The sequence below is a fragment of the Diabrotica undecimpunctata genome, chromosome 7 (genome assembly GCF_040954645.1).
Source record: "Diabrotica undecimpunctata isolate CICGRU chromosome 7, icDiaUnde3, whole genome shotgun sequence".
Lineage (NCBI taxonomy): Eukaryota > Metazoa > Arthropoda > Insecta > Coleoptera > Chrysomelidae > Diabrotica > Diabrotica undecimpunctata.
The window spans coordinates 155,154,691-155,175,962 of NC_092809.1; the positions used below are offsets into that span (position 1 = coordinate 155,154,691).

General features: G+C 32.0%; 1 protein-coding gene across 1 annotated transcript; it reads right to left on the reverse strand.

Annotated features, from left to right (window-relative positions):
• Positions 1-2,090: 2,090 nt before the first annotated feature.
• Positions 2,091-18,779, reverse strand: LOC140446691 (uncharacterized). Its single transcript, XM_072539287.1, has 4 exons — positions 18,521-18,779; positions 17,678-18,224; positions 16,657-17,174; positions 2,091-2,410 (listed from the first exon to the last, which is right to left on the reverse strand). Exons 1-4 carry the CDS (start codon positions 18,777-18,779, stop codon positions 2,091-2,093), a joined length of 1,644 nt encoding a protein of 547 aa, XP_072395388.1.
• Positions 18,780-21,272: the final 2,493 nt, after the last annotated feature.

The window sequence follows — 21,272 nt, forward strand, 5'->3', positions numbered from 1 at the left end:
GATAAGTTGCAGAGAATCTTCCTAAGGCTGTTAAAAGAGCTTATGGCTTTTTTAATACGAGTTTTTATTTCGTAGCTGTGATCCCAAGTATCCTTAATAATGCAGCTTAAATAGCATATTTTTTCCACTCTTTCTAATAATTTAAGAGCGTAGGCGCAAAATTTCGGGACAATGCTTTTTAAATGCGTTTATTTTTTTCGAATCCTGAGAAAACTAACAAATATTTTTGAAAAATTTAAACGCAGAATGAGAAATCACATTATTACCAAGTGCCGAAAGTCCCTCTGAATAAACAAAAAGTTTTTTTGAATGAGATATTTGAAATTAAAAATCACACTTAATTTTCTCTTATTTCTCACCCCTAGGTATAACTTATTAAAATAAACATTATAAAAGCTTTCAGATACTTTTGGCCGTCAGTTATAATGTATTATTTCATTATGCGTTTAAATTTTTCAAAAATACTTATTACTTTTTTCAGGATTAAACAAAAATGAATTCGTTTAAAAATCATTGGCCCGAAATTTTGCGCCTACGCTCTTAAGGACTTAAATTAACCAATATTTTATAAGAAAAGTCAAATTTTTAAACAAAACTTTTAGCAAACAAAATTATTGAAAATTGTTTTAACAGAAGTATTGTAAACAATGAGTATTTTGTGTTCCGACTATAGAAAAAGGAGTGAGGGTAGCCAACTGAAGGGTCTGCGCTCTCTAAAAAATCCAACACGTTTTTAAAATGGAGCGCTCGGAAAAAAAAATTACATCTTGGGTTCTAGTGGACTAAATTTGCTTTTTAACTGAGGTACAACGGTAAAATAATTTATCGTATTTTCATTGCATTTCTTAAGTCACTTTTTATTGTTATTTTTTTATTTATTTAAAATATAGGTATATTAAATAAATATTATTTATAAACAGTATTAAATTGTTATTTATACATAATTTTTTTATATGGTCCAATTAAATTTGAACAAATCAGTTTTTTAATATTACAAAAAGTACTTTTTGTGCGCCCATACCAATTGGACGTAAATATGTGACACAAATTCAATTAATAAATTTAAAGGTTAAGAAGTTAAAAATTTCTTATTATATAATATTTAATATACAATTTTTTGTTTTAGATCAATTTGTTTATGGATATTTAACTGATTTTAGCAACATAAAATCCAAATGGATTACTTATTTTGAAACAGCTTGACTTAAGATTTCATCTCATATTTTTTTGTTTCTTTGAACTCGATGTCAAATCTATTCAAAAATGTTCTGAAACTATTTTTTCTTGTGGCATTTCTAGTGGTAATTACTATTTTAATGTTAAGTAATTAAGTAATTACTATTTTAATGCGAATAACGGGATTAATGTTTGTATTTTGAGAACGATTTCCGAAGTGGAGATTGAAACGTCAATAAACTTATTTTAACCTTCAATTGTGGCTTATTCCCACGAAAATAGTAATTATATTGAAAAATTATTTCAAAAACCGCCAAAATTGGCTTCCTTTGACCTTTTTAATCTTTTATTTAAATTATATTTTTTATTTACTGTCTTTAGGGTAAATACCTACACAGCCAGACACACAGTGACTACACTCTTCTAGCCCAGGGGCCGATCAGGGCATTTTTATAAACGATAAAAGTTAGGCCTCGGACAGATAGGTATACATACATTAAGAAAAGACATCAGGTATTAACAAAGGTTATATTTGTATATTCATTGTTCTGACGAAAGACAGCAAATAATCGTAAATTTCTTTTCTGTCTAAAGCAAGAAGATGCAGTATATTATATGGGCTTTCAATGTTTAATTTTAAAAGTGTTCTGAAAAGCTCATTAGATTGAGCTCTATATTTTAAACAATCAAAAAAGATGTGATCCAGGTCACCGATTTTATTACAGGCTTCACAAAGATCACTCTCAAGTTATTTATTTTAAATAAATGTGCTGGATAACATGTGTGACCAAACTTCATTATGCTGATAGTAGTTATACTTTTTCGACCTGTAATCGTACTCATTGTACCAAGGATTTCTCCTTAATTTGATTTCATTCTTGTCATAAATAGAACCATTTCTTCACCATTCTCTGTTATGCTATGATTATTTGTTCATCTATGGTCAATTCGTAATTTAGTTGTTCCACCATTACTATACTTTCTTTGGCAATTTGATCTGCAATTTCATTGTTTGTTATTCCTGCGTGTGCTTTGACCGAGAAGAATTTTATATATTTATTTTGACCTTGTAAATGTTTAAGTATTGCTTGGATGCTAAAAATATTGTCATTGGTTGTGTTTGAATTTGATTTTAAAATTTTAAGAACGGAAAGTGAATCGGAAAAGATTATAGCATTCTGATCCTCTTCGTGATGAACATATTCTAGTGCTTTTAGAATTGCTATTGCCTCAGCTGTGAAAATAGATGTGTTTTTGTTTAACTTATATTTTTTCTGTATACGTTAACGTATTACAAAAGCGCAACCTGTACCATCAGTATTTTTGATCCATCAGTGTATATAGTGACGTATTTTGGATATTCCCCTAAAATTAGATTTATGATGCTAACTCCGAATAAAAGGGTATATTCACATCACAAGAACCAAAGTGATCAAAGTAGTCGGTCCCTACCTTTGTTTGTGGTTTTTAGGTCACGTATCTTAATCCATCACAAATAGGAGGAGAGTTTTTATGAATCCAAAAAGGCTTAGTTAGGTCGTCTTCGTTTAACTTATATATGCTGCTAATGAATGGTGAGTTTTTCTTTAGCGACTTAATAATTATTTTTTTAGCTAAAAATGATCTTCTCAGTTCTAATGGAGGTTCACAACTGGTGTAGATTTCATTGCTCCCAGATATATTCTGAGTGATTTGTTTTGTATAATATCCAGCTTATGTAGATTTGTTTTATTGGCTGTTCCATAAAGTATACAACCATAATCAATTATTGATTTTATATAAGCTTTATAGAAGATTACCGCTCTTTGAGGTTCTGCAACCAAAATTTTATGCTTAAAGTAAGCATTTTACTTAAAAGTCTTGAAATATCCCAAGTTAAAAAAAGTAGCTTCGAAGTTAAACAAGCAATTTCTTATAATATATTTAAATTTTTTTATAAATAAATAGATTTCCATGAAAAGTTTGTGGCAAACTTTTAAACATTGCATATTGGCATCATATTCTATCGATTAAAACAAGTTTTTGCCTAGTTTGTACGAAATTGACTTTTTCGACAAAAGCCACCCGTCTATGAGTTTTCAATATTTACATTGCGAAATGAAACAAATATTCATATGTAGTTCATTTTTTTTTTTTAAATAATGTCCATAATTTCCAATTCAATGATTATATATCCATCACTAGATGTAATTAACTGAATATGTTTAATTAAAATGTTCCAAATATCGATTTTGGTTTTAGTATTTGTATAGGGATGTAAAAAAATATTTATTGCAACACATACATATATGGTGTCAATCTTTCCATTAGTGAAAAACATACCTATTTATGCGCTTGTTGCATAAATTACTATTATTTGTATTTAAAATTGTTATTTTGTGCATTAACTTTCATCAGTATATGTTTTACATTATTTAAAAAATGTGAATAAGGCCGAAAAAGTATAAAAATATTTTTCTTCAAAAGTTTAATTAAAAAAAAAAGTAATTGCTATAATTGTTATGGTCGATGAAGAAAACATTATTAACGATATCATCATACTCTTTCAAGACTGCTTGAATGGAGCCGAATTACCAAAAGAGTGGAAATTATCTATCATGTCAACTATCCACAAAAAGGGCAGCAAGGATCAGTGTGAAAATTACAGAGTAATTGCGATAAACAGCACAATAAGTAGGATGTATGGAAAACTTATTAAGAACAAAATAGAAAATGACTATAGAGATTACGAAGCAGAGGAACAAGCTGGTTTTAGAGCTGGGCGATCCACAGTAGACCACCTGTACTCTATTACGCAAGTTATTGAAAAAAAAAACAGCCGTCAATAAAGAAGTTCACCTGATGTACGTAGACTTACAAAAAGCATATGACAGTGTACCCCTAAGTAAACTATGGTCAACCCTACAGCAAACCAACATTAAGCATGGTCTTATCAAAGCAGTCCAAAGTCTGTATAATGGAACGACTGCAAAAATTAAAACTGGATCAAGGATATCTGAAGGATTTAAGGTCACGAAAGGACTAAAGCAGGGTTGCTGTATTTCGCCTACCCTTTTCAAAATTTATCTGGAACAAGCACTCAAGCTGTGGAAAAGAAAATGTAATGGCATGGGAATTCCTCTCAATGACGAGACTACACTGTACACCTTATGTTTTGCTGATGACCAAATACTGATTGCTCAGGATCATGACGACTTGAGTTACATGACTCAGAAGCTTATAGAAAAATATAACAAATGGAGTCTCGAAGTCAACATTAAGAAAACTGAAGCCATGTGTATTGGAGGGACAAAACAGTCCATTATATTAGACGACGGGGTAGAAATTAGAAACTGTGATGAATACAAGTACCTGGGTATGAAGATAACTCAAGATGGAACACTCGATGCTGCTATAAAAGACAGAAACATATAGGGTAGAAAAGCCATATCCATGATTAACGGAATTCTGTGGGACCAAACAATATCTAAAGCGAACAAACCACTCATATACAACACCATACTTAAAAGTGTAATCACATATGGCAGCGAAGTTTGGCAAATGAAACAAAGAACAGAGAAACTGTTACTAGCAACAGAAATGGACTTCTGGAGAAGAGCAGCAGGAAAATCAAGAAGAGATCGGATACCAAATGAGAGAATACGTGAAATGATGGGAGTCAAGCATACAATAGTTGATGACATAAAAACAAAACAGTTAATATGGTACGGCCATGTACAGAGAATGCCAGATGACAGGATTCCAAAACAGATTTTGACGTGGACACCACAAGGGAGAAGGAAAAGAGGAAGGCCGAGAAAAAGCTGGAGAGAGGGAATTGAAAAAGAACTAGAGGAAAGAGAAATCCCTCCAGGCCTATGGTTAAATAGAGAAGAATGGCGGTTAGGAGTCGGAAGGCGTCGGAGAACGCTGTAAGCCGATAGTAGTATCATACTATGCATATCATTTGGATACAAAGATGATAACAATATCGACTATTATACAATATTCGTAGAGAAGCCTCTGACCGGTCAAATACCTTTAATTAAAAGTTTTATTTTTGTAATAAATTACATAACTACTTTGGCTTAAGTTAAAAAAAAAATATATTTGTGGCATTCATTTATAATTAACTTAATGCAATATTTTTTTAGGATAAATTTTTGTGATAACTAATTAAAAAATTTTTTAACTATTTTTTAAGATCTCCTGTAAGGTATTTTTGTTCAAATAAAGTATATTTTAGTTACTCTCGTTTCTGATAAATCTTCTGAAACTATAATTATAAATAGCAAATTCGGTAAAGGAAACTCAAAGATGGAATTCATTTATTTTGTAAAATTTCTTATACATAATTAATTGAGTGGCAGCTTTGATGAACTATAGACATTCTCTTAAATATTACTTATTAGTTGAAATTTAGCTCCATTAATATTCTACCTTCTATGTTAAACAAGTTAGAACAATGAAAAGTTTGGCTTTGTGTTTCAAAAACTTCCGAATTATTTAGACAGGTTAATAATGCGGAATAGCAACTTTCGCTAAGTTATTAAGAAAATCAATATACTTAATAGGTAATACAATAGTCTTTAATCTTTAAAACTTTTGGTACCTAATAAACAATGTATAATGAAGTTAATAACATTTTTGCTGCATACATTTAACAATAAAGCTGTCACTGAGTGTGCATATGTATATGTATTAATGTGATATTAGAAGTCAGAGTTGCGCCAAGCAATTAATTAGCTAATTAATTAATTAAATAAACTTATTTAAATGATGCAATTATGATTTTATCACACTATTTAATTCTCTTATCTCAGGGTTATATTCGTGCTTCAATATCTATGCTTTACATATGATAGGTAAGGTCTAAGGAATATCGGAATAATAGTCATATATGATACAAAATTATATATTGAAATAAAATTCACACTCAAATATCTTAAACCAAAAATTATCTCATATAAGGATTATCAAAATTTTGTTCTACGTACGTGAACCTTCAAAATTTAATGTTATACACTATATAAATTAAAATTTCAAATCAAAATTGTTGTTCTATATCTCCTGATAAATATTTCTATCTTTTCTGAAGCAATTAAAAAAAAAACTTTATTGATAAAGAAAAACTGACGAATGAAAAAAAAACTATCTCTCTGATGATGAGTTATCCAAATCCTTGTTCCTTGTAGCCTACATTATCTATTCTTAGCAGTTCCCTAGGTAATCAGCAATCTTACAACAAATTATTGCGAGCCTCTCGTCTTCAATGATCTCCTTCAGATGCACGTATCGTTCACAAAAAAAAACGCTAGCTTCTTCTTCTCTCGATAAACTGAATCTCTCGTTCCGGCCTGAACAGTGACTCTTGGAATATATAAGTAGAAAAGTATGACTTACAATATTTTATTGGATCAGCTTCCGTCAGGATACACTTAGTCCACGAAAACTCACAAACATTCACGTCTAATGCTTACTATCATTTGGGAACGGCCAAAGAACTACGACTGTTCGCCTTGCACCCTTGGAAAACAACTCATGATCTTTTTTTCCTCTAAAATCTAGCTAAACTCTCATTCATCTATCTCTCCCACTTTTTTTCACTCTTTGCCAATCAAAGTTCGTTATATTTATCCCCATTTAGATAACAAACAACAACCTTAACTACAATTATAACTTTCCTAAAAGCTATTAACATGTTAATCGTTTCTACAAATTCTTAAAAACTAACGGAGAAATCTAATTTCTAAATTCTACCCTATTGTCTTTATTCACTGTACAAGTCCATTTGGAAAACCCGGTCGTATTGTTCAATTCACTACGTTCACTCAAATATATTTTACAAAGAAAATAATTTATGCATATCTTAAATTTTGTTTACTACAGGTAATCCAAAAATAATGGACTTTCATTTCTTTGAAATATCTTTCATAGTTTATCAGTTGAAATATTTCGAATTATTATGTTTTATAATTTGAAATATATTAAGAGCAAACCAATATTATTTTTAATTTTACATAGCATAACAACTCTCCAGGATATCTTGAAAATCTATTTAGATGGTCTATTTAGTAATTTTAATTTTATCTTTGGCGGATAAATGGATCATAACAGTATATATGTTTATACAGTGTGTAAAAGCCAAATGGAATAAATTCATTATTTAGGTTACTGTACATATTTATAAAAAATCCCGAAACACGTCAAATTTAAATTATGACTTGACATTCTTTAACGTGAAAATGCAACCCCTACCTTCAATCCCCTTAGAATGACAGGTACAACCCCCAATTTTTAAAATAGGAAGTATAGGCTTGTGATATATCGTTTGAAAGGTCTTTTCATTCTCCTTTCAAAAATGTTGTCGCTTTCAAGTTTATTAAGATTAGTTAAGATAAAATAAATTAAAATGTAGAACACGAAAAAGAACTATGAATGTTAATGAAGTAGATGTTCAAAATGTTCACCGCGAACGTCTTGGCAACGTCCTAATCTCAAATAAAACTGTCTTCTAACATTATTTATCATAACAGGCGTGATAGACCTAATCGCAAGCGTTATTCGTTGTTTTAAATAATTTAAATCAGAAGGTTTAGTTATGTACACATGACTCTTCACATATCCCCATAAAAAGAAATCTAATAATGTAAGATCAGGTGATCGCGCTGGCCATTCAATCGATCCTCGCCTCCCTATCCACCTATTGGGAAATATTGTATCGAGGTACTGCCGGACATTAAGTTGGTAATGTGGTGGTGCTCCATCCTGCTGAAACCATATCGTATTCGCTGGAACTTGAGAGTTTCCTGGATCAGGATATAAATTTGCCAACGTTGGAATGATATAATTTTGAAATAGTGCCAAATAATTGTTGTCATTCAAGTTGCCCTCAATGAAAAAGGGACCAATGATATTGTTTCCTACAATCCCTGCCCAAACATTAACCTTTTGAGGGTATTGAGTGTGTTCTTCTCTCATCCAGTGAGGATTTTCCGTGGCCCAGTAGCGGCAATTTTGCCGATTAGCATGACCGTTAAGTGAAAAAGTACACTCATCAGAAAACATAACGTCTTCTAATTGGATAATATTGTTATCCAACATGTCCATCATTTGCTCACAAAAAAAGTTCTCCTATCAAAATCGTCTTCCATGAGCTACCGAGTACGTATCATCTTATAGGGATGCAATTTATTTTCTTTTAATATGTTTACTATCGATGTATGGCTAGCATTGAGTGTAGTGGATGCCTGTCTACTCGATGTATGTGGATATTCCTGAAACTCAAGCAACACCTCTAATTTGAGTTCATCACTCAGTGCATTGGCAGCTGCTTTTTTTATCTGCCTTACATGACCAAACTCGCGAAAATGCTTCTCTATTTTACTTATTGTTCCTTGGGATATAGGCGGTAAATTAGGAAATTTCTCATGAAATAGGCGAGTTACTTCTTGTTGTGTTCGGGTGTTATCTCCGTAACCAATCATTTGTAAAACTGTTATTTTATGCATTTCCGTTAATCTAACCATTTTTCAGAATTGAATTGAACGAACTTTTTACTTAAATTAAAATACTGACAACTTAAATAAAACAATTTACTAATGCGTGTTAAAATAACGTTGCCACGGAAACTCTTTAAAGTTTTTTAATGGTTACCATCTAAAAACCACATTGCTATGGTTTTTGTTCACTTTTTCATTATCAAGTATATTTTAGCGAATTTCGGTAACCACATGATTTTAATTTATTTTATCTTAACTAATCTTAATAAACTTGAAAGCGACAACATTTTTGAATGGAGAATGAAAAGACCTTTCAAACGATATATCACAAGCCTATACTTCCTATTTTAAAAATTGGGGATTGTACCTGTCATTCTAAGGGGGTTGAAGGTAGAGGTTGAATTTTCACGTTAAAGAAGGTCAAGTTATAATTTAAATTTGACGTGTTTCGGGATTTTTTATAAATATGTACAGTAACCTAAATAATGAATTTATTCCATTTGGCTTTTACACACTGTATATTGCAAAGGGTACGACCGTTAATTAAATTTAAAACATATTCAATGGTTGAATTGCAGAGGTTTGATCGGTTAATAATAGGCAAATGAAAGTCGTCAACTACTTCATTGATCTACTAGAATACGTTTCGATTTTATTTTATTTTTAAAGGCATCATCAGTTATCCACAAACAGAAATGATCTTAGAATATAAGTAAACAACTAAAAATGTTCATTCTTATAAAAACAATTTGTAGGTTTTTTAGATGTTATTAAAACTCTACGATAACTTGACATTAAAACTTAGTTGACTAAACGAGAAAAAAAAAACACAATAAAAACTGTAAAAGAGTAATATTGTTCATTTATTTTATGTTAACCCCTGTAAGAGGCTTTTTTATTTGTTTTGTATGATAAAAGAGTGATATATCTGGCGTTGTCGATGTCGGTTCTTTTATTTAGAGACGCTGGATATTTTAGAATTTGGCACATTTCAAAGATGGATCGCTTGTGATAATTTTGTTGCTTGCACAGTATTTTGGTATTCGTGAAATCGATACTGTGTTTAGTTGAAATGACCTGTTGTGCAATACCACTACGTCCTCAGCGTATAAACGGACTTGTAAGGGTGCTTGAATATTTTTGTTTATATCATTTATTGCCACTAGAAATAATATTGGAGTGATCATGAATTATTGGGGTGTACCATTTTCCAAGCAATAAATATTTGAAAAAATATTATTTATTTTCACTTGTTTAAAAAGTTTTGGACAAAGACAAGGCAGTGACCTTGAATTCACTTCAGTTATAAAGTTGTTTCAAAATGTTGTAACACGTGACGCCTTTTTGTGGTGCTGGTTCCGTGACGCTCGTCTCAGAATTTTACTATAGGGTAAAAAGTAATACAGTATAAAAGCTTTGCTTCAATACTTGCTGCAACGTTATAGCATTTTGTGGTCAGCTGAAAAATCTTTGTACAACCTTACTTTCCTTTCATATACTTTTTCTGGATTAATTTATAATAGGATTTTCAAAAAAACAAACATCTCGAACCCATCAAATTTTACTTAAATCCATTATATAATTGTAATATCTCTGAAACATATAAAACAAATTCAGGAATTCATGAAAAGAAAACAGTTTTCTAAAATTCATTTGCTTGTAGAAAAATTATTTTCTGAAAAAAGATTTATTTTATAAAAAATATGAAGCAAAACAGTATTTTTTAGGCTTAAGTTTACAACCTTTAAATTTAAGATACATCATAATAACTTTGCCTAATAAGTGAAAACTTTGCGAAGATGTCAAAGGTACTTACAGCAACTTACAGTTAGTATACTGTACTTTGAATTCTGCAATACGATGGCATTAATTAGAACTTAAATGGAAAGACGTGCAGTTTCTTTGACATAGTAATCACAACTTTATTGTTAATTACCATATCTAAGTTTAGATCCCTTAATGAAATTGCATTGCGTGAACATCTTACAGAGAATTACTAACTGAGAGTGATGCAGCACGATGTTCTCACCACAATACATGTTGTAATGAACTTTAGAAAATCCATTCTGTTTTCATCTAATAAAGTTAGACTTCTACTGTTCAATCTTGTATATGGCGTAAAACATTCAGGTGCGTACTTAAATTCTTTTTTAATGGCATGTTGGTAAAAAGGCATTAATTAAAGATTCAATTCCGTATAGAAATTTGCCTTTACACTAACTAGTATAGTACATCCACTAATAATTTTCCAACATAAACATGTCTCATTCTGGTATCAAAGAGACCGCCTTTCAAATCAAGGTTGTCAGACATATTTCCTAAAATTCCTAAGGTTATATTTAAAAAATATTCTCTATTCCCTATTCGTTATTATTAAATTGCTAGTCAACGAACGACACTCTTAAAAAATAATATAAACATATTCTCAAAAAATATATCTATAAATTAATTAACTAGGTACTAATATTTCCATGGACTCTTCACTAATGAATTAAAGCAACCGTGAACTTTGTATATATTACTTATATTCTAAGTAATTTTCGAATATTGGCAACATTGTAGTCTGGAGAGAACTTGAACGTTCGAGGTTGCCCTGTTGGTGAATTTAGCGGTAATACTTTTATAGATATAATGATCGACTTTTAAGAAATCAGACAACTTAGAATCCAAGTTCTCAAAAACGGTTTCAAGAATTGTATTATTTTTTTCCAAATTTCATTGATTTTATACCTTACCCGGAAACATGAAAAATTGCAGATATATTTATAATGGTATTAAGGTTATATTCACTAATTTTAAACTCATGCATTATGGCAACAGCGCGAAGCGCAAAGCCGTAAATTCTAATAAACACCTGTTTGTCTGGGTATGTGACACCCTAAAATATTTCCTTTTGCAGAGGCGGAGGCTTATTATAAGGTATAGGTAATATAAGTTATAAGTAATATTATATTTTTCTAGGATGGCATTTTTTAAGATGCATCAACTTCTGTGTTATCAATAAATAATGACAATTATGTTAATGACAGCTCCGAATTAAAAAATAAAGATTTGCACGTACAATCCCAAAGAATAGTTTTAAATATGTATGAGTGTTTGAAAAAAGAAAATATTGGGATGGCTGATAATGCAATTGTTTCGAGAATTCATGTATTAAAAAAATCGGGTATAGACGATATATACAATTATTAAATTGGGCACAGTTACAGATCATTCCTTAAAACGAAAGCGACCAAATAAAAAATTGGGTAGGATTGACACTGCTGCAAAAGACGTTATTCTGCGAACAGTTTACAATTTTTACAAAGAAAATAGAGTGCCTACTTTAGAACTGATTCGTGAAAAATTAAGAGATTTCCCTGAATATAATTATATATTCCGCCGAATTCAGTGATTGTTATGGATAATGCGTCGGATCATTCCCGCATATTAAATAAAATACCTAATAATAACACGAAAAAGGACGAAATTTTAAAATTTATGCAACTTAAAAACATCAGTGTTCCTAAAAAGATTCCAGTAAAGAAAGAATTAATTAGAATGATCAAAAGTCGGAATTTTAAAAACGAATACGTTATTGACACCATTTGCAGCAGGCACGGCCATACTCTTTTGCGATTACCCTCATACTATTGCATTTTTAATCCAATTGAAATGGTTTGGGGTACCGTAAAAAAACGATTGCGAAAATATAATCAGTCACCAACATTATGCGCAATGGCCATTGAGAATATTCGAGAAATAATTAGTGGCATTAATAGCGATGTGTGGAAAAATTGCGAAGCTCATGTTGTAAAAATAGAAAACGAATATCCTGTTTTACCGGCAATAGCACCAATAGTTATCCAACCTGGGAACGATTCGACTTCAGAAGACTCTGACGATTCTTTTCAGTCCTTCTAATTAATTTCTTTACAGCTATCGCGATGCATCTTGAACACTAGTATTCATTATTATACAGTGTGTCGCATTTAAGATGAAGACACCTCTATATATCAGCTACTAAAATACATACAGATTTGACATTTTGCACAGTCATACATGTTGATAGTGCACATTTTTTTAAGATAGTCATCTGAAATTTAAATTTTAAACGCGGCTTACTGCGAATCCACAAACAGGGTAAATTTTCGATATTTTGCTTCGCGTTAGAGAAATCGGAAAAACTTATTTGGAAAAGTTGTTCCACTTATTGTAACCGCACATACCAAATTTCATGACAAAATTCGCAATTTTAGTTTTTCAGTATTATTTGTAATCTCGATCCTAAATCTACAATTGGCTGTCTAAAGATGCATCTCGGGACAGCCAACTGTCCGTTTTAGAATCCTGACTACAATTGAAGAGCTTATTTCCAAAGTGTCTTACATCCATATAATGAAATCCATGAAATTACAGATTTTCATACAAATTTAACATACAAATTATACAATTTTACAATTTTCATATGCACTTTTAAATGGTAAATAAGAAGTTGTTTTGGTACATATAACTTTATTCTAGACTTGAAGAAATCTATAAAGTTTAAAAAAAGAAAATTTAAAAAATCGAAATTTTGGATTTAAGACACTTTGGAAATAAGCTCTTCAATTAATGAAAAAAGTAAAAAAGCGAATTTTGACATAAAACTTTGTTATGTGGGGTTATAATAATATTTGGAACATCTTTTCCAAATAACTTTTTCAGATATCTCTAACTCGAAGCAAAATATTGAAGATTCACCCTGTTTGTGCATTAACAGTAGGCCGTGTTTAAAAATTAAATTTCAGTTGACTATCTTAATTGCTGGATAGACAATCTTTTAAAATTTTCTGACAAAATGAGCCATTATTTACAGATAATTGTAAAAAAATATTATGGTTTATGTAAAAACTAAATAATAAGTCCAATATTCTTATAAATCACTAAAATTAACAAGCTTTAATTTGAAAGAATTAAAGTTCGATGTTGTGAGCCCGCTCCCATTTGAAAAAAAAACTGATTCTGTCCTGTGAAGAGTCATATTCAAAAATGCCCCGTTTAAACAAATCGAAGGTTGAAGGGTGCCGGACATTTTTGCCGGAAACAATTCAAATTCAAAAGATCACCTTTTTCTGCTACGGAAAATATTGCTCCGATTTCTCACCAAAATCAATGTTGATACTTTAGTTTAGATACTCTTGAATCTCAAAAATACTCATTTACATATTTTTCAAGCCTCGAAAATGCATATTAGGTATCGCATTTATCGGATTTTAAATCGCCTATATCTCCAAAACTATTAACTTTTGAGAAAAATGACATAGATCTTATTTAGAGTCACCCAAAAACCTAAAAAATATTTCTTGGAGCACAAAAGGTGATATTTTGAATTTGTTTAAAAAATTGTTTAAACAATTTCTGCCCAAAAATTGAGAAATTTTCCTGAATATAATTATGTAAAAATTAATAAAAATTATATGATTTTTCTTGAAATATGCGTTTAATATCTGATCCCTTTTCCTAATTTCCACGCCAATGGTCGGCATTGACATCAAAGAATCTCAAAAGCCGACGCTTGGCAAATTGACGATGGAAAAAGTATACTTATTAAGTTATCAAAATTATTGTGTTATATATGTTATTATATGATAAACAGTTGGTATAGTATAAATACCGATGCACGTCTTTCATGTCAAGTAAGCGATGTCACATGATACCAATATAAAATATTTAAGTCGTAGGTCTGTTCCTTCTTAAAATCTTCTTGCGAAGTATACTGGAACTACAGCCACCAGACATATTTTTGTTATATATGCAGTTTAGTTCAGGTTAGCTATATTCTGTAATCAAAGTATTATATTTGTCACCATACCACTGTAGACTACAACGGTATCCATGGAGGAGAAGAACATCTTCGGTACAGTGTGTATGGCGGAAGTGGCACCTCCGATTTTAGGGTTAGTATAAAATTAAATGTAGCGTCTGATCCAGAGTGGTCGGCTACAAACAGCGTCTGACCCAAAATGGGTGGATGATAACTAACTCACCAACCCGCCTGGCAAGCGTGGTGTTTTAACTGCCATTACCCCCCCTACTTTTATCATGTAAAATAATGAAACAAAAGGAAATGATCTCCAGATGGTTAAGAAAATTTCTGAATCCAACACCTCAAAGGTCTGCCTCACGGTATCTGGGGGAGGCAATAATTCGCTTTTGATAGATAAAAACAAAAACTCACTAAGACGAGCACAACATAAATAAAAAAAATCCGTCAACCTGTCAATAGGGACATACAATATTAGGTCAATGTCCACGGATGAAAAAGTACATGAACTGGAAGAAGAATTAACAAACATAAAATGGGATATCATAGGCCTATCAGAAACTCGACGAAAAGAAGAAACCCGAATACAGCTAAAATCCGGTAATATACTATATTATAAAGGAAATGAAAAGAATAGTAAATTTGTAGTAGGATTTATAATAAATAAAGCTATAAGTAAGCATGTCCAAATTCTCAAACTTATATCAGATCGTGTGGTATATAACATACTTAAAATAAGAATAACATCAATTATTAAAGTTATCCAGGTATATGCCCCCACGACAGCTTATGATGACGAAGATATCGAACTATTTTATGAAGATATATCAAAGGCTATGGAAGAACATACAAATCGTCTTACACTAGTAATTAGAGATTTCAATGCCAAACTGGGTAGGAAACTAAATAAAGAATATAAAATCTTTTATATTTTAAATATCCATTTACGTTGTCTTATTTTTAGGGGGGTGCTTGCCTCTTTTGTCCAGTAGCAGAGTAATTAATTCACAACTTCTTGATTTGTTTAAGAAAGCTCTGGTGACCCTTCCATCTGAAACTTGCAGAGTTTTTTTGAAAGATGATTTGCAAACAGTTACCATATTACCTAATTTTTTTGGTAATGTATAAATTCGTGTCTTAAAACGTTTCTTATGATTTTGAGTTGCGGTATGTCGTCCTTTATTAACAACATTTACTTGTATAATAATGTAAGCAGTCTCTAAACTAAAATCAGATAAGTTGTAGAAACTTTGGAAAATATTTGTTCTTTGTTCAAGAGATAACAACAAATGACACTTTCGTTGACAGCTACAAACTCCATGAAAAAATTGTTTCTTAAACACAATTCTACCACGAGAATTAAAATATGAGTTTCCTAAATTTCTTTTCAAATTACACTTAGATTTTTTCCAAACTGACTTATTTTTCTTTACTTTTACTTGATCCAGGTTCCATAAGTCCATCTTCTTCGAAGCTTTCCTAGTTTATCATCATCAGCCTCTCTCAATCCACTGCTGGACATAGGCCTCCCCTGTTTATCTCCAAAGTGTTCTATCTTGTGCTTGCTGTTTTCAGGTTTTGGTCGTCTTTGGTAAGTCGTCTTGCCATCGTGTTGGTGGTCTTCCTCTGCTACATTTATCGGCTCTTGGTCTCCATTCAACTAGTTTGCGAGTCCATCTTCCGTCCTTCATTCTGGCAACGTGTCCAGTCCATTTCCATTTTAAGTTACAGTTTCTTTCAATGACGTCTATGACTTTGGTCTTAGCTCGTAGATCTTCGTTTCTAATCCTGTCTCGCAGAGTGGCCCCTATCATTAATCGCTCCATTCTTCTCTGCGCTACTCTTAGTTTTTGTGTGTTTTTCTTTGTGAGCGATAATGTTTCTGGTTTCTGCACCATAGGTCCTCACCGGTAGCACGCATTGGTTGAAAACTTTTTTCTTCATATTAGTTGGGATGTCACTCTTAAAGACGTTCCTAAGAGCTCCGTATGATGCCCATCCTTGTATTATTCTTCTGTTTGTCCTTATTTATCTTAATTTCGTGACCCAGATATGTATATATATATATATATATATATATATATATATATATATATTTGTCTACCAGTTCTATTTCTTCATTTTGTATTTCAAGGTGTTTACTTGGTATTAAGTTCGTCATATATTTTGTTTTTGTTATATTCATTTTTAAACCTATTTTATGACAGGCTGTACTAAGTTCTTCCAACATTTTCTTTATTTGTCCCAAATCGTCTGAAATTAGGACTACATCGTCTGCGTAGCTTAGGTGGTGTAGCATCTCTCCGTCCACATTAATTCTTTTGTCACCCCATTCGAGGGTTTTGATCGGTTTTTCTGAAGCCGATATGAAAAGTTTAGGTGACAACGTATCTCCTTGTGAGATACCTCTTTGGATTTTTATTTGGTTGATGTGAGCATGTAGTTGTATCGAGCTTGTAGCATTTTTATATATATTACATATTAGCCTCGAATATCGGCTATCAATGCGGCTCTCGTTTAGTACTTCTATAACACTGTCGAGTTCTACTGAGTCGAATGCTTTGTGGAAATCTACGAATGGTAAAACTAAGGGCTTGTTATATTCTATAGATTTTTCGATAAGTTGTTTTATTGTTTGGAGGTGATCGTTGGTTCCAAAGTTTACTTTGAATCCAGCTTGTTCTCTACTTTGATATAGGTTTAATTTCTTGTCCAATCTTGTGGTGATTACTCTCGTGAAAAGTTTATAAAGATGGTTTAACAGACTGATTGGACAGAAGAATTGTTTTGGCTCTATTCCATTCAGATGATATGGATTTCTTTGTCAAACATAGATTAAAGAGATCTTTTATTTTCCTCATTAGAGGTTCACCGCCATTCTTCACAGCCTTGATCACAATTCCATCATCTCCTGGTGATTTATTGAATTTTATTTTATTCATCGCTTATCTAATTTCACTGAGAGTTATTTCTGGCATGAGTTCATAGCCTTGATTTAATATTGTTTTGCTTATTGCATCTTTTAGCTGTGTTTGGTTCATCCGTCTGCTTTTATAAAGTTCTCCATAGATAGAAGTCTTCTACTATTGTTAAAAGCTCCTCTCTATTTGTTGTTATTTCGCCCTTTTTGTTTTTTAATTTAATGATCTGACTTTTTCCATTATTTAGTTGTCTTCGTAGACTTTTTGGGCCTTTATTATTTTCTATGGTTTATTCGATCTTTAGTGTATTGTACTTTCTTAAGTCTTTTCTTATTGCTTTCTTGACTTCTCTGTTTATCTTTTTTTTTTGCTCTCCATATGGATCATTTCTTTCTGTAATAAGATTTTTTTGTTTCATCAGATTCCTGGTGTCAGTACTAAGTTTTTCTTCATTCTTATTTCTGGGACAGTGTTTTCTCATGCTTTTTTCAATGACTTGCGTAATATGTTGGTTTAGTGCATCTATGTTTTTGTTGAGAGTTATGTCTGTGCTATTTCTCAGTGTGGTTTCGATGTCGCTTTGATATTCTTTAATATCTCTAGGTTGGGTCCATATTGGTAATGGTTTCGTATTTACTAATTTGCGCCTCTCTTGTTTTGTGCTTATTTTAACCTCTGCTCTTACCATTCTATGGTCGCTACCAGTGTTGAATGCATTTAGGACCGTTCCGTCTTGGATGATTTCTTTTTTGTTCGTAACTATGAAGTCAATTTCGTTTTTTGTTTTATTATCTGCCCTTGCCCAGGTCCATCTTCTATGTGGTTTCTTATAGAAAAAGCTATTTATTTGGACTAGATTTTCTGAAGGAGAAAATCAATAAAGGTCTCTCCTCTTTCATTCCTTCCAAAAAATTTAGTCCAAATTGTCCAAGTGATGTTTCTTCTGGACATGCTTTGATTCCTGTTTTCGCATTGAAATCACCACATATTATCATTTATTATGTGGGTACGTCGTGTAGGGCTATTGAGATATCGTCGTCATGAGTTGTAATGTTAAGTAGGCAACTCTTTTCGATATTTTCTTAATAGATGTAATTTTATCGCTATGCTTTCTATGTAAAAAAACCCAATGCCTTCCTCTGATGTTTCTTTATTACCCATACTGTAGAAAAGATGCTCTGTACTTCGGGTCTTTAGACTTTCTCCTTTCCTTCTCACTTCGCTGACTCCTATTATGTCCCATTTGATATTTGACATTTCACTCTCCATTTCTGTAAGTCTTTCTTCTGACAACAGACTTCTCGCATTGTAGGTAGCAATATGCATCAATATGTGTTTTTTGGATTTTGTCGTTTGCGAATTTTTGCCTCCCCGAGAATCCTTGAGGCAGACCTTATGGGGTGTAGGACTTACCATTACTGATCTACCTACCTGGGGTTCACTATTCACTATTCGTTTGAAATTCGCCATGAAGGGGGTAAATTTGGCAATTAAAACACCGCGCTTACCTTGCGTGTTGGTGAGTTTCTAAATCTGGGTCAGACGCTGTTTGCAGCCGTCTATTCTGAATCAGACGCTACTGTTATGATTCTATATTAACCCTGTAAAGAAGGGTTGTCACTTCCCATCCGCACCGTACCGAAGCTCCGCTTCTCCGCCGTGGCTGCCGTTGTGGATTTCATCAGTAATCCTGGACAAGGGACCCTAAACAGGTACTAGTTTATAAGACTTATCATTATGTGGTGGATGGAAGTCAGAGAGAGAATCTGTTTCAAATTCGTTGGGTTTACGAGTACTGGATGTATCCGACAGTGGCATTTCCAAACTATAACAAAAATATTCTTTATTCATTAATTCAATTAATTAATTGTCTTGACGTTAAAAAGTAACCTATACTTTTTACAACGTCGCTTAGAAAGCCTGCTTACTTCATTTTAAGGTTATAAATTTAAGGTTATAATCGAAAAAAATTTAGAATTTACAATCACTATTATTATATAATACAATAATTTACTCACCGTTACACAAGATTGCACAAACGTAAAGCATATAAAAGGTGTAGAGTACTACCAAAAACTAATGAACGCTAGGCAAGAGTGATACAAACACCCAAGACAAAAGTAAAGGCCGGTTTTCACGCTACGTCTTATTGCACGTTTTGTTGGATAGGACAAATCCTATACAATAAAACGTGGCATGTAAACAGCAAAACGTACGTCTTGTCTAATCGAAATGAAATCCAAGGTCAGATCGTAGAAATGATGGGAGAAGCATAGTTTTGCGAGAACTGATAGGATAAAACGTTACGTGAAAATACATGTTCAGACAAGACGTCCGATATTGACTTATTTGACGACTAGTTCCACTGCAGTTCGTTTCATTTTTCCCAAAAAAAGCCTAATAATGTCAGATTTGCAGCAATGCACCTACGATTTTCTCGGGGAATTTATTGAATTGTATAAAAGTTTTTAAGTAGTTATGTTTTAAAACCAAGTAGATTGCATTACAGGTTTCAGGAATTATTTGGCTTAACGCTGGTTTGGATATTGTGATTGTGAACTCCAAGTCCTTGACGCTGCGTCCTGTTGTAAGATATCTGAGAGTTGCTGTGAGTCTTTCATGGGGTGTAATGGCTTTTCTCATGAGGTGTCTTATTTCAATATGTATGGTGTTACCAACTCTAGCAATTGACAATAGGCTGAGGTGTCCATTCGCAAATAATTGCGCCAGTCATCTGGTTCGCCTCTTTTAGTAACGGGACGTGGGAATACTGGCTTCTTTTTAGATGCCCACTCTCTTGACCATCTTGTCTTTTCCCTCTTCATCCTCTTTTTCCTCAGTCGTAGTATCTTTATAGTTGAAAAAATAAAAGAAAGCAGCCGTGTTTCCTCCATAATAAGAAAAACACTAAACAAACTTCTCACAACTCAAGACTTTGAATTAGAAATGAGGTAGAAATCGGAAGAAAAAACGTAGTGTGTATACACTGGACAAAACGTACATTTTGTCGTACGTTTTATATGACCCACAAAACGTACAATAAGACGTAGTGTGAAAACGGGCCTTTAGAGTCTCTAAAATATTATACTGTACACTGGTATAACTGTCACTTGGGCCACGTTTCCATAACTAAATCATAATGGAATGTTTACGTAGCCTAACTGTACAACTTGTGCCATCTGTTGGTATACAGTGAAATGTTAATTGAGGGCCACTTTGAAATGAAAGATATAATAAAATGTCACCTATTGTACTAGCTATCTAAATTATACAAAAAATTAGTTGGGCCACTGTGCTTCTGAGCGACTCATATTACCCATATATAATATTACCACAGAGGTATAGTTTCTTAAGTTTTCTCCTCTCACAATAATATTTTTGTCGACTGCAATATAAGTAAGTTGAAACACAAAAATATCATTACAATCACATTATTGATATCTGGCTAGTTTTTACTTTAATTAATAAATAATGAAGTGTAATTCTAGAACGCTGGGTAAAGTGAAACCAATTATAACGAAATGCTTAACTCACGTATCGCGTGTTTACTTGATATTTGTTTTCATTATAATCATTCGAAATAAAAATACTTTTAAGACATAACGCATTACCGATATTAATTACTTACATTATTATTTTTTCGTACGTTATAAAAATCGAACATATTATATTTGCAATATGTATTACATACCTGAATTTGGATCGAGATTGTTAACTAACATTATATCAATTAATAAATAATTTTTATATTATATATTGGATTTATTTTAAAATTGTTTGATAAAATAAGCAAATAAATGAAATAAAATTAAAATGTTTAAAAAAATGAAGTTTTCGTTATTAAAAAAGTTATAGTCCTTTTCCATCATATTGATAGCACATTATGTATGCAAATCCTCAACAGGTCAA